General features: G+C 46.8%; 1 protein-coding gene across 1 annotated transcript; it reads right to left on the bottom strand.

Annotated features, from left to right (window-relative positions):
- Nucleotides 1-723: 723 nt before the first annotated feature.
- On the bottom strand, nt 724-4714 carry Tob1 (transducer of ERBB2, 1). The gene is made up of 2 exons (XM_050156970.1): nt 4397-4714; nt 724-2673 (listed from the first exon to the last, which is right to left on the bottom strand). The coding sequence occupies exon 2, from the start codon at nt 2532-2534 to the stop codon at nt 1494-1496; it is 1041 nt and encodes a 346-aa protein (XP_050012927.1). The 5' UTR covers nt 2535-2673; nt 4397-4714; the 3' UTR covers nt 724-1493.
- Between the last annotated feature and the right edge of the window lie 6495 nt (nt 4715-11209).

Raw genomic sequence — 11209 nt, 5'->3', positions numbered from 1 at the left:
GTTAAGCCCCCCTGACTAGAATGGATGAAATCTGCAAAAGACAAAACAGTATGTAAACATTTTCCTGGAAAGAGGAACATAAGCATTAATATTCAGCAACTTTTTCAACTGTGGATGGTTCTAATCATAACCTCTCTAGCCACAGGCAATGGCTGAACGTAAAGTATTAGTAAACATCCATTTTAAGGGTAGGCCAGGAGAGCAGCTCTTTCTAGCATTTTTCTGAGCTCCCTCTCCATTTCAAATGTTGGTTGTCAGGCTATGACTTCATCCATCCCATCACCTCTCTCTCCTGCATGTATGACATTTTAAATAGAATTGCTATAAAGTAGGATTGACCAGCCTTAACATACCTGACGCTGGATGAAAGTGTGAGGAAGAGTCTACCTTGTGTAGGATTTTATTTCTTTAAAAGGGTCTCATGTAGCCCAGGGTAGCCTTAAACTATGTATCCAAGGATGATCTTGAACTTTTGATCCTCCCACCACTACCCTGAATGCACGTACCACTTACTGGATGCTGGGGATCAAACCCATGGCTTCTGCATGCTAGGCAAATGCTCTACCAAGCTACACCCCAGCTCTGGCAAAGTGTGTGATCCATCAGCAGAGCCCCAGTCCTTCCTGTGACTCAAGTCAGATCTTCCTTCTTCGTGAGCATGTATGATCTAACTCCAGCCATACACTTCTAGCAAAGGTTTAAAACAAAGACCATGCGACAGGCATTTTTAATTTTAAAGAATTTTAATACAAACTTAATATAAACTATTTCAGTCCCTCTTAACATGTAAGACACTGACTCAAAATACTTTTATACCGTTTTTCAAGTATTGCACAATATAAGTACAAAATTAATATTTACGATTACATTTTCTTCCATAATATATAGCAAAAATCTTTAAACCTTTAACAGAAAATACATTTTTTTGAAAAAGCAAATATTCGTACATTTTAATTCCACCACTAAAGGAATATCCTGTACACAATTTCAGAATAGTTGATGTCTTTAAGATGGATATTTTACAATTTCAGTAAAAAAAATACAACATGAAGCTGCTGTCACAGATCACTGTAGTAAAAAGATAGAAATGCAATACCGTGTCGTAGAAACAATATATATATCCTCTGATATTTTACAAACTTTGTACTAAATTAAATTATACAATTAGAAAAGACCAATAAACCCACTTATTAGTGCCAATTTTTTATATAAAAAAATCAGCCATGTCCTTGCTATATCTTAAATACTGTAAGAGGCAATATCTGAGAGTATACTTTAAAATATACAGTCAGTATAAAATAACTTTGTGCTTGGTTGGCAAATGAAAAATGATGCATGTTTTATTTTGTAACCAAGCTTGAATGTATCCTTACTATAAGCTTTAAAAAAAAAAAATCTCAAGGAGGCAAAAAAAAAAAAAATTCCCCCTTGGGCCGATGCATTTTAACTTGTACGATACATGTTCTCTCTTCTGTTTTTTTTTTTTTTTTTTTTTAGTTAGCCATAACAGGCTGGAATTGCTGGTTAGAATACTGCATGTTATTTAAGCTAAAATTCAAGCCATCTACGAAAGACTTCTCGTTGAGGCCTCCATAGGCCGCAAACACATCAAAGGCATTACTGTACTGGAGAGGACTGAGGTTAAGGGGGCTGTCACCTGGGAACATTCCATTGGTACTACTACCTTGACCCTGCATATTAGGAAAAATAAATTCCTTGGCATTGGGGGAAAGAGCAGAGGTTTGCTGCTGCTGCTGTGGAGGTGGGGGTGGAGGTGGCGGCTGGGCTGGCTGCTGCTGCGGTGGCTGCTGCGGTGGCTGCTGCTGGTTGCCCAGGCCCAGCCCATACAGAGAGTGCATGGAGGAAGAGATGGCTTTCTGCTTCAGGAGCTCGTTCACATTCAGGCCGAGGTTGATTGGAGAAGTGCGCGCTACCTTGCTGCTACGCCCGCTATTCTTCATTTTGGTAGAGCCGAACTTGGTGGCAGCAAAAGTGGCAGTGGTAAAGGTTAAAGGCTGAGTAGACCGGGGCATGAAGGTGGGGCTGACAGCCGCAGAGTGACCGAAGGGAGGCGAGGGCGAGCTGGACACCGAGGAGGCAGGGTCACTTATGGGCATGAAAACCTGGGCCTCTGGGTTAAAGCTGTTCTTGATCTCCTTGTCCAGCTCACATCCATTTTCACCACTGTCATCCACGTAGAGCACCTTCACTGGTCCCTTCTCACCGATTTGGTAGGACACCTCAAACGGGTCGATCCAAACGCTAAGATCCTGTGGCAGATTGCCACGAACATCATCGATGTCCAAACCACTCTCTTTGGACGCTTGTTCAATCACGGGGTCCACTTTCTCCCCTACATGTATACATCTAAACCCTGATCCTTTGTATGGCTTTTCCGGATACCAATGCCCTTCATACTTCTTCTTAAGAAGTCTTTCAAGCTCTTCACCAAAAATGTTGACACGTCTCCTGGGAAGCTTATTGTACAAGTATGAAATAATAAAATTTAGTGCTACTTGGATTTCAAGCTGCATAGCTGCGTTGCCACAAAAGTTAGGTTTGTTTCAACTCCTCCACCAGAAAAATAAAATTTTTAAAAATCAGTTTGTGGCAGAGAAACAAATTCTCATTCAAAGTGCTGGTATTATTCTTCAACCTTTCGTGATCTTGTTCCTTTAAGAAAACAAAACAAAAGCAAATACGGCCAAATAAGATTAATGTAGTCGCTCCAAAGCTTTTTACCCAAAGCAATTTCACTTTTGAAAATGTCTACTAGGCTAGAAAGCCTGGAAAATACCACTACAAAATAAAGGAACAGACAATAAAAAAAAAAATCACTAAGATTCGTTAACAGATTTACAGGTAAAATAGCATTTTGATCTATTACATACCGTTCTCCAGCAGAACTTAAGGCAACTCCAGATTATGTATCCTTTCTTTACCTCAAGCGTCAGTGTTTACTAGGAGCTGTATACTGAATTCACCCACCCACATACACACTCCACTTTTAGAAGTTGGTCATTAGTTTCCTTGCTGTTCACCATTTTAGAAATGACTCTTGTATCTTAGTTCATTTTGGAAACTACATTTAAATCTGTTCTGTTAAATATTTGGGAATCTTATAAATTACAAAAATTACTTCCAATTTTCAAAGTACACGATGCTAAAATGAAAGGTACTAAATGAACTGTCACCTTGGTAAAGGATAGAAAGCAAATTATTTATCCCCTATAGTTTCAACCATGCCAAGGGCACGCACATACCTGCTCTTCCCAGAGCCTTTTTCTTTTTATTGTGTACTGTCCCCCCCACACCCCTAATTCTGAAATTCCTCTCAGCTGCAAGAAGAAAAACAAGCTGCTTAAAACTCAAAGATCTGTTGAAAGGGCAGGGTTCCTCAGTTTTATTCTAAATTAAACAAAAACAAACAAACAAAAAAACTTCTTTCCTTCTCTGGATAAAACAACAGCCCCTAGAGAGGCTCCTACGGTAAGGTCGACCTTTAAACGTTTGCTGGGTCAGCACTGGGTGGGGGGGGGGGGATAAGAAAAGATCAAGGACAAACAGAGGTATTTCCAAGGGAGAGCTATTCGTAAACCGAGGTTGATCAAAAAGGGCATTTAAAACAATCAAGCTGGCGTTAATCCGTCTGTTCCATTTTCCATATTCTTGGTGACAAAGGGCAAAGAATCTTTCGTGTGGCCCCCAAACTACACTTTCCAAGCCGAAAGCCGAGCGCCGACAGGGAGAGCAGATTCAGCTGGATTGCTTAAAGGTGCAGGCGAGCCCAGCCAGGCTTGGGTGGAAGGTAGTTTTTAAAGCAACGCCTTAACACAGGACTGTGAAGAATTACATAAACAGCCAGTTGGGTCTCATTAGATTTCTGCTCACAGCGCCGGGAGCCCGAGCGCTACGGCAGCAGAAACAGCCAGAGGAGGTGGAGAAGGAGGAAGACTACTAGCCTTGCTCGGGGAGGAGCAGCTCGGCCCCGGGAAATGGAGAGCAGGCTCTCCCGCGGCCGCCCCGGGAACGCGGCCCCCGGCACCGGCAGGTCTCGGCGCGGGCCGCCCTGCCTTCCCCTCCCCCGCCGTAACCTGACCCTGCCGTCCCCCCCCCCTCCCCGCTCCGCTCCCCGCTCGAGGCTCCTGGGACCCGGCCAGCATCCCAGAGCACCGGTCCCGGCCCGATCCCAGTACTCCGGCACCCCCTCCCCCGTGCCCGGGCGCCGCTCCCCACCCCGGGTGTTCCCTCCTCCGGGCCGCCCGCCGAGCCTCGGGGCCGGGCTTCCCGGAGCCACTCCATTCCCTCGGGTCCCCGCGGCTGTCCCTCGGCACCCGGGCTCGCAGGGCGCTGCAGCCCCTCCCTCGGCCCCTAGCCGCCGCCCCACCGTACTTACAGGCTGTTCCGGGGCTGCGGCCGCCGCCGAGCCGCGGCTGGGCGGGGGAGAAGGGGCGGCGGACGGGCGGGCGGGCGGGGGCGCGGGTGGGTCGGGAGCGGTGAGGCGGCCGGGTGCAAGACGTCGCCACCGCCGGACGCGCGACGGACGCTTCGGGCGGGCCCGGGAGCTCGCTGCTCTGGCTCTGGGGTGGAGGGGGACGACAGGCTCAGACGAGCGCGCTCGCTTCTCCACACAGCCCGGCGGCCCGGCCCTGCGTCCCCGTACAGCGCCCTCTGCGCGCCGGGCCAGAGCTTCGCTCCTTCTGCCGCGGCGCGCGCCCCGCCTCTCGTTTTATAGCCTCCTCCCCGCCCCCAGCCTCCGCGGGGGTGCGCGCCGCTCGCGTCACAGTCCCGCCCTCCCCACCCCTCACCCCGGGGCCGCGCCGACTCCGCCCCTGCCCTGCCCCCCGACGCCATTGGCCAAGTCCCGCCTGCCCACGTCCCGACGGCCGCCGATGGATGGCCACGCCCCCTGGGCACGGTTACGGCCAATGAGCCGACAATCCCGAGAGGCTGGGGGCGGGGTTAAGCGAGATCTTGGGACGGGATTGGAGGAGGGCTGTAGGGGTGGGGCGTCTGGACGGCGGGGCCTGAGTGGGGGAGGGGAGCGGAGCAGGTGGCGGCGCGGCGGGGGCCGGCCGCGAGGAGAGGCCGAGGCTTGGGGAGGGGAGGGAGGGCAGAACACGGAAAAGGCTGCTTCCGAGTGAGACCGTGGCCGAGGAAAACCCCACTCGTAGGCGAGCTGTCCTTGGGGCTCCAGCCCACCTCCGGGTGCCCCGGACTCGTGCTCCCGATTCATTGAGTGTAAATCCCCGCAGAGCCTAGGCCAACTGCCACCCCGAGAGTGACAACTGCAGAACCTGGGGGCGGGGAAGGAAGGCCACCTCGCTGCACCTCCCGCCCAGGTGACAGTTTAACTGCCTTTGCAGTCCCTCGTCGTCGTCCTCCTCCCCACCCCCCGCCAGACCTCCCCGGGTCACCTAGCAGCAGCTTGGACTTGGAGATGGCTTGAGATCGTAAGAATAAACGCCTTGTATCAAACGTCCCAGCTAGCGACACGATGCCAAACAGCCTATGTGACTGCGTGTGCGCCCACGCGTGCATTTTGAGGGCCTTTCACCCAGGCGCACAAAATAAACCCGGTGCCTTGCTGAGGAACCTTGCGAGAGTTTTCTGAACTGTGTACGGGTGTCTAGGGAGTGGGGACGCAAGGGACTCCAGGGGCGCGGATAGGCGCCGTTTCCACAACCTGCAGCCCAGAAATCCGAGTTACCTCGGGAGTGGAACGGGGCGTTCCTCTTGGCTAAAAATATTACTCACAGGTAGCAACGATGCCTGATTGGCCGCGCCGGACCTTAGCGGCCAGGCGATTGGCTGTCTGGTATCCAGGAGACGGACGTCAAACTAGGACTGGGTAAAGTCGAGAGAAAGTCTTGGGGGAGCCAAGGAGAGGAGGGGGTGAAAGCGAAGCAGTGAATGAAACGCCCAAGGCCCGGCCTTCTCCTTCCCCGTCGGTCACTCGGGGCATGCTTCCTGGAAAAATAAAAAACAAAACGATCCCCGTGCTGCTGCCTTGCCCTTAACACTGCAGGGCGGGCATTTCTAAGCCTGTGTCTAGAGGTTAAACCGCAGCTCACTGCCTGTGTCGACCATCTGCCACCCAGGGCACAAGCCCGCGTCTACGAGGCTTGCCAAGAGAGAGACTTTTCGTTTTATGGATGCAGAAGTCTGGATGTTGCCTTTTTTTGCACTCGGACCTGCTTTGCGTGGGTTTCCACCTCCTCTTTTAGAAGGAACAGCTTTGAGAAAAGATATTTCTAATGTCTCAAAGCGTGTGAGAAGGGGAGGGTGTAAGGAATGGGCGAAGGGGTGGGGTGGGGACCGGTCAGGTGACCCATTTCTTGTTTATTGCACAGGTTCCTAAAACTTGGGCAGCGTCTTAAGAACATAGAAGTTTTACTCAGAAAGGCTTTTAATTCTGTTTTATATTTAGCATTTGGGCTTTCTAGTTGCAGACAGAATGGGATTAGGTTTTGAAAGCATGACGAGCATTTAAAATTAAAGTGTCTTGCAGCAAAATATTTTTAATATAAGTTATCTGTCCATTGTTTTCTTCAGTTACGTGGTTTTGCTCTTCTGAAGTAAACGTCAATTTGTCACAGAAATCAGGCATTTAAAATCCTATGGTTAGTTGGGCACAGAAATTGTAAGAATCTAGGTAAAATATTTTGGGAATGATGAACCAAGAGAAACACTTTATTTTTCATGTGCCCTAGAAGCATAATTTTTTACCATTAGGCAAATAGCGTTACTGTACCAAACACTCAAAATTACAGGCACATGTGCTGGGCCATGTGTCTTGGTTTGTAATTTGGAAAATATATCACTATAATTAGGGCACATATTAGGCTTGGCGGAGATTGAAATGTCTAACTAAAAATAGATGAATCATAATTTTGTTAAGCTTATCTATACTTTTCAAGAATTCTCTAAAGGAAAGAAGCAGTTCTCTCTCTCTCTCTCTCTCTCTCTCTCTCTCTCTCTCTCTCTCTCTCTCTCTCTCTCTCTCTCTCCTGAATTTCTTTGATCTACAATCCCAGATAGAAAGTACCAAAGCACTTAGCTGTTATTGACTGGTTAAATATTAGTAACAGCAGTTTAAAAATGCATGAGTTAGTGGGGCATAGCGACACACGCCTGTAAATCCCAGCATTCAGGTTGAGACAGAAGGATTACATGTTCAAAGCCAGCCTGGGCTACAAGGCAAGTTCCAGCCAGCCTGAGCTGCATAGCTCAAATAAAATAAAATAAAAACAATAAAATAAATTGTTATGGGTTCATTCCAGAACTCTTGAGGGTGTGGGGTTGGGGTATAAAATGGTCTCACCCCAAAAGCCCAACTATAGTGCTTATACCACCACACTGAGTTTAAAATACATTTTATTCAAGTCTTGTTCTTTAAAGGGTTCCTCAGCTAATCACTGTTTAACATTCACTTTAGAATTCTACAGCAGTGTAGACCGCTAGATCATCACTTAAACATATGGATTTATAGAGATAAAAAATTGATCTCAGGCTCCAGGTAGTGCTGCAATCAAGAGAGTCTTCTTCGGACTGATGACTCATGCCTGTAATGACAGGTAATCAGGAGGATGAGGCAGGAGGATCGAAGTTTAAGGCTTGTCTGGGTTACAAAGTGAGTTCAAGGTCAACTTGGTAAGACTGTCTCAAGAAGTAAAAAAGAGCTGGGGCTGTAGCTGAGTGGAATAAGCTGTGACCCCAGCACTCCTGAGAGGCTGAGTCAGGAGGATAGCAAGTTTTAAGTCAGCCTGGGCTACATAGTAAGACCCTATCTCTACCACAAATAAGTAAAAGAAAAATAATTGCACAACGTGTAGCTGGCATGAGTCTGTTTCCCCTTGCCTAGCACGTGCGAAGACCTACTAGACAATTCCTGGAATCCCAAAGTCAAGGGAGGAAGTGCTCACTAGAAACACAGCCTCCCTTCCACATCCTCATCTCTTAAGGAATCCTGGAGGGGCGTGTGTCTTATAATAAAGATAATACTTGATTGGTAAATATCCAATATCGATCCAATATCATAAAGTACAGTGATTTAAAGTGTCCTGAACTGTACACACACACACACACACACACACACACACACACACACACACACCTCATCCTTATTTCTGAGAGGAAACCATCCTAAATTTTATAACTCTTATTCTGCTTCCCTGCAAACAGAAACAAGATTACTAGAGAATGGCCCCTTCCCAGAATGTTTACTAAGGTCCATAGTACTTGAGAATTGACCTCTTTTTTAACCTCTAATGCAAAATAAGGCAACTACAAATATGTTATTATTGTAACTTGTTTCTTCTTAAATAGTTGTGCAACACAAACCATAGATATAGGTTTTTAAATTAGTAAAAAAAAATTATGCTGGGTGTGGTGGTGCACAACTCTATTCCTAGGAGAAACTGAGGCAGAAGGATTTTGAGTTCTAGGTCTGTCTTGGATACACAGTGAGATCCTGTCATAGACAAAGATTATATGCTATGGGCCAGGTATGGTGGCTAGCATCTATAATGCTAGTACTTGGAAAGTAGGGGCAGTAGTATCAATAGTTCAAGGTAATCCTAAACTACATAGTAAATTAGAAGCCAGCCTGGACCTCATGAAACTTTACCATATATATATATTATTTCTCTTATATATATGTATATATATACATATATATATATATATATTATGTTATGCTAGGCAAGGGGGCAGAAAGTCTGAGGGAGGTGAGGCATGCAGATCTCCAGCCTGAAGGTCAGCTGGAAATACAAATTGAGAACCTATCTCAACAAACCCAAACTACAAAGTAATCATTGAGTTGTTGCCAACGAAACCAGTTCTTTCATAATTGTTTCTCAAAGGTTGGCAATGGAGTGTCTGAGGAAACTTCAGTGCGGTTTTCAGCAGCTTCTCCCCAGGTTTGTAAAAGAGGGCCTGGCCTGCTCCAGGACGAACTGGCACTAGGTGTAAGGCGTGTCTTCTAGTGTAACTAAGCAATACTAGAGGACTCTGAACAAACCTAATCATCTCTTATGCCAGGAATTCATGGAGGCCACTTAGACCAATAGGAGGCCGCCTCTAATCTAACCTGCCCCCTCCTGAATATCCTCACGAGCAAAAGTCTAAACCAATTCTCCAAGTGACTTTCCATTAGCACAAGGGGAGAATTTTGATTTTGGCAAGATATGATTGCACAGATTCTAGGAGCAGTACTGTGTTGGCGACATTCTGAGTACAAAGAACATTTATTTAAAGTTCTCTAAGAGTGAATGTTATTAGAGTACTTAAAATACATCTTAAAGCTTGGGCTGCATATGTTATTATGTAGCCTGGCTTACTAAAATTATACACAACCAGTTGTGGCAGACACTGGTGCAAGCTGAATGGATTCCCACGGCCCCTCCCCCTGCTAGTCTTCCCGACTGAAGCTAAGTGTATGCTCTCCCAGGCTTCAGTGCAATCGGGGCAGCACGGAGACACAGCTTTGCCGATGTCATGCCAAAAGTCAGCTGGGACAGATTGTGGGGGAGCATTTCTTTTCAAAGGGGTTTGCCCCAGTCACTATTACCACATCCCAAGCTGTCCTAAAACCCCATCGCTCATGGTAGAAAGCACCCATTGTGCTGTGTCCATGGACCTCGCCGGTCAGGAATTCAGGAGGCACGTGGGCATGTGTGGCTTGTCTCTGCTCTACAGTGACAAGAACCTCTTGACTGGGAAGACTCGGACACTCACAGAGAATCATCTGGAACTTTCTCCAAAGCCAGAAAGAGGTTTCACTGTGCTGTCAAACGTGCTGGCCACATGGGCTACTGAAGCCCTTGAATTGTGTGGCCCGAGTGGCTAAGAACTGGATTTTAATGTTTTTTTTTTAATTTTAATTAAATTGAACTTTAAATAACTGTGAGTGGTCAGTGATTTCTAAGTCAGACTGCACAAGACTGGAGACGCCCAGGCTAACCCCTGGGCTAAGTCTAACCAGGCTCAGTTGGTGCTGTTGCTGCTTGACCTCTATACTCCCTGCTGGGCCTGGCCTTCTCATGCCATAGCTGCTGGTTCTAAGAAGTATCCCAAGAGAGAAGAGTCCACATAGAGAGAGCCTTGTGGAAGCCACGTGGCCTCCTATGACCCGGCTTCCTAAGGCAAAACACCACTACCACCACACTGTGCAGATGGAAGTAACCACAGCTAGATTCCCTGGGGGAGGGGCTAACTCACCTCTCCAAGGAACAGCAGCCGGGCATGGTGGTGTAAGGCTGTGATCACAGTGGGAGGAAAGAGAATTCAAGATTAGCCTAGACTATATAATAAGACCTTGTCTCAAAACCTAAGAGAGAGAGAGAGAGAGAGATGATTTGTGGTGTGTGTGTGTGTGTGTGTGTGTGTGTGTGTGTGTGACATACCTCAGTATTTCCCTGACATACACAAGGACCTGGGTTGAATCCCTAACACTGATAAATAATAAAGAAATGAATAAATAAGCCATTATAGCACTGTTGCCTTCTTCCTGCCTTTGAACATGAATCTGACTGCAAACCTCACCAGCTTTTCTCATAAACATGAAAAAGAAAATATAAGTTAGCCACAGAAATAGGATCTCTGACCAGCGCTAGTAACCGTCTAGGTCTGGTTTACTTTTTAAACTGTTTTAAGTGTTCTGAAACTCACAGTGAAACTGTACCCAGCAAAAAAAAGCAAAAACAAAACTAAAAGCAAATAGACAACAGCAAAAGCAAAAAACCAAAGTTATCCCCATGAGTAACTAATGTTCTTAAGGCAAGAGAACCTGAACTCAATTCTCAGAAGATCAAGAATAACGTATCTGGGTGGGTGAGGGGTGCAAGCCTGGTGACCTGCGTTGGATCCCTGGAATTCACATCGAGGTGAAGGAGAACCAATTTCACACGGGTGCACTTTGACCTGGTATGAACGTCTGCATTGCCTCCTGTCCCCAAAAAATAAATTTTTAAAAAAATAAATTCAGGCCTCAAACCTAGAAATCTTTGCTGTAGGAAATTTGGATCACGCACACAGGTAAAAGATCAGAAGCTGAGGCTGGAGGATCACAAATTCAAGCTCCGTTTGGGTCACATAACAAATTCAAGGACAGCCCGAACTATACAATTAAGATTCTGTTGGGGCTGGAGAGATAACTGAGCAGTGAGGAACACGGGCTGCTCTTCCAGAGGATCTGGGTTCAAATCGC

This window comes from Alexandromys fortis, unplaced genomic scaffold (genome assembly GCF_014885135.2).
Source record: "Alexandromys fortis isolate MF-2015 unplaced genomic scaffold, M_Fortis_MF-2015_v1.1 scaffold_31, whole genome shotgun sequence".
NCBI lineage: Eukaryota > Metazoa > Chordata > Mammalia > Rodentia > Cricetidae > Alexandromys > Alexandromys fortis.
The sequence above is the reverse complement of the archived record's forward strand: the minus strand, read 5'-3'. Positions and strand labels throughout refer to the sequence as shown.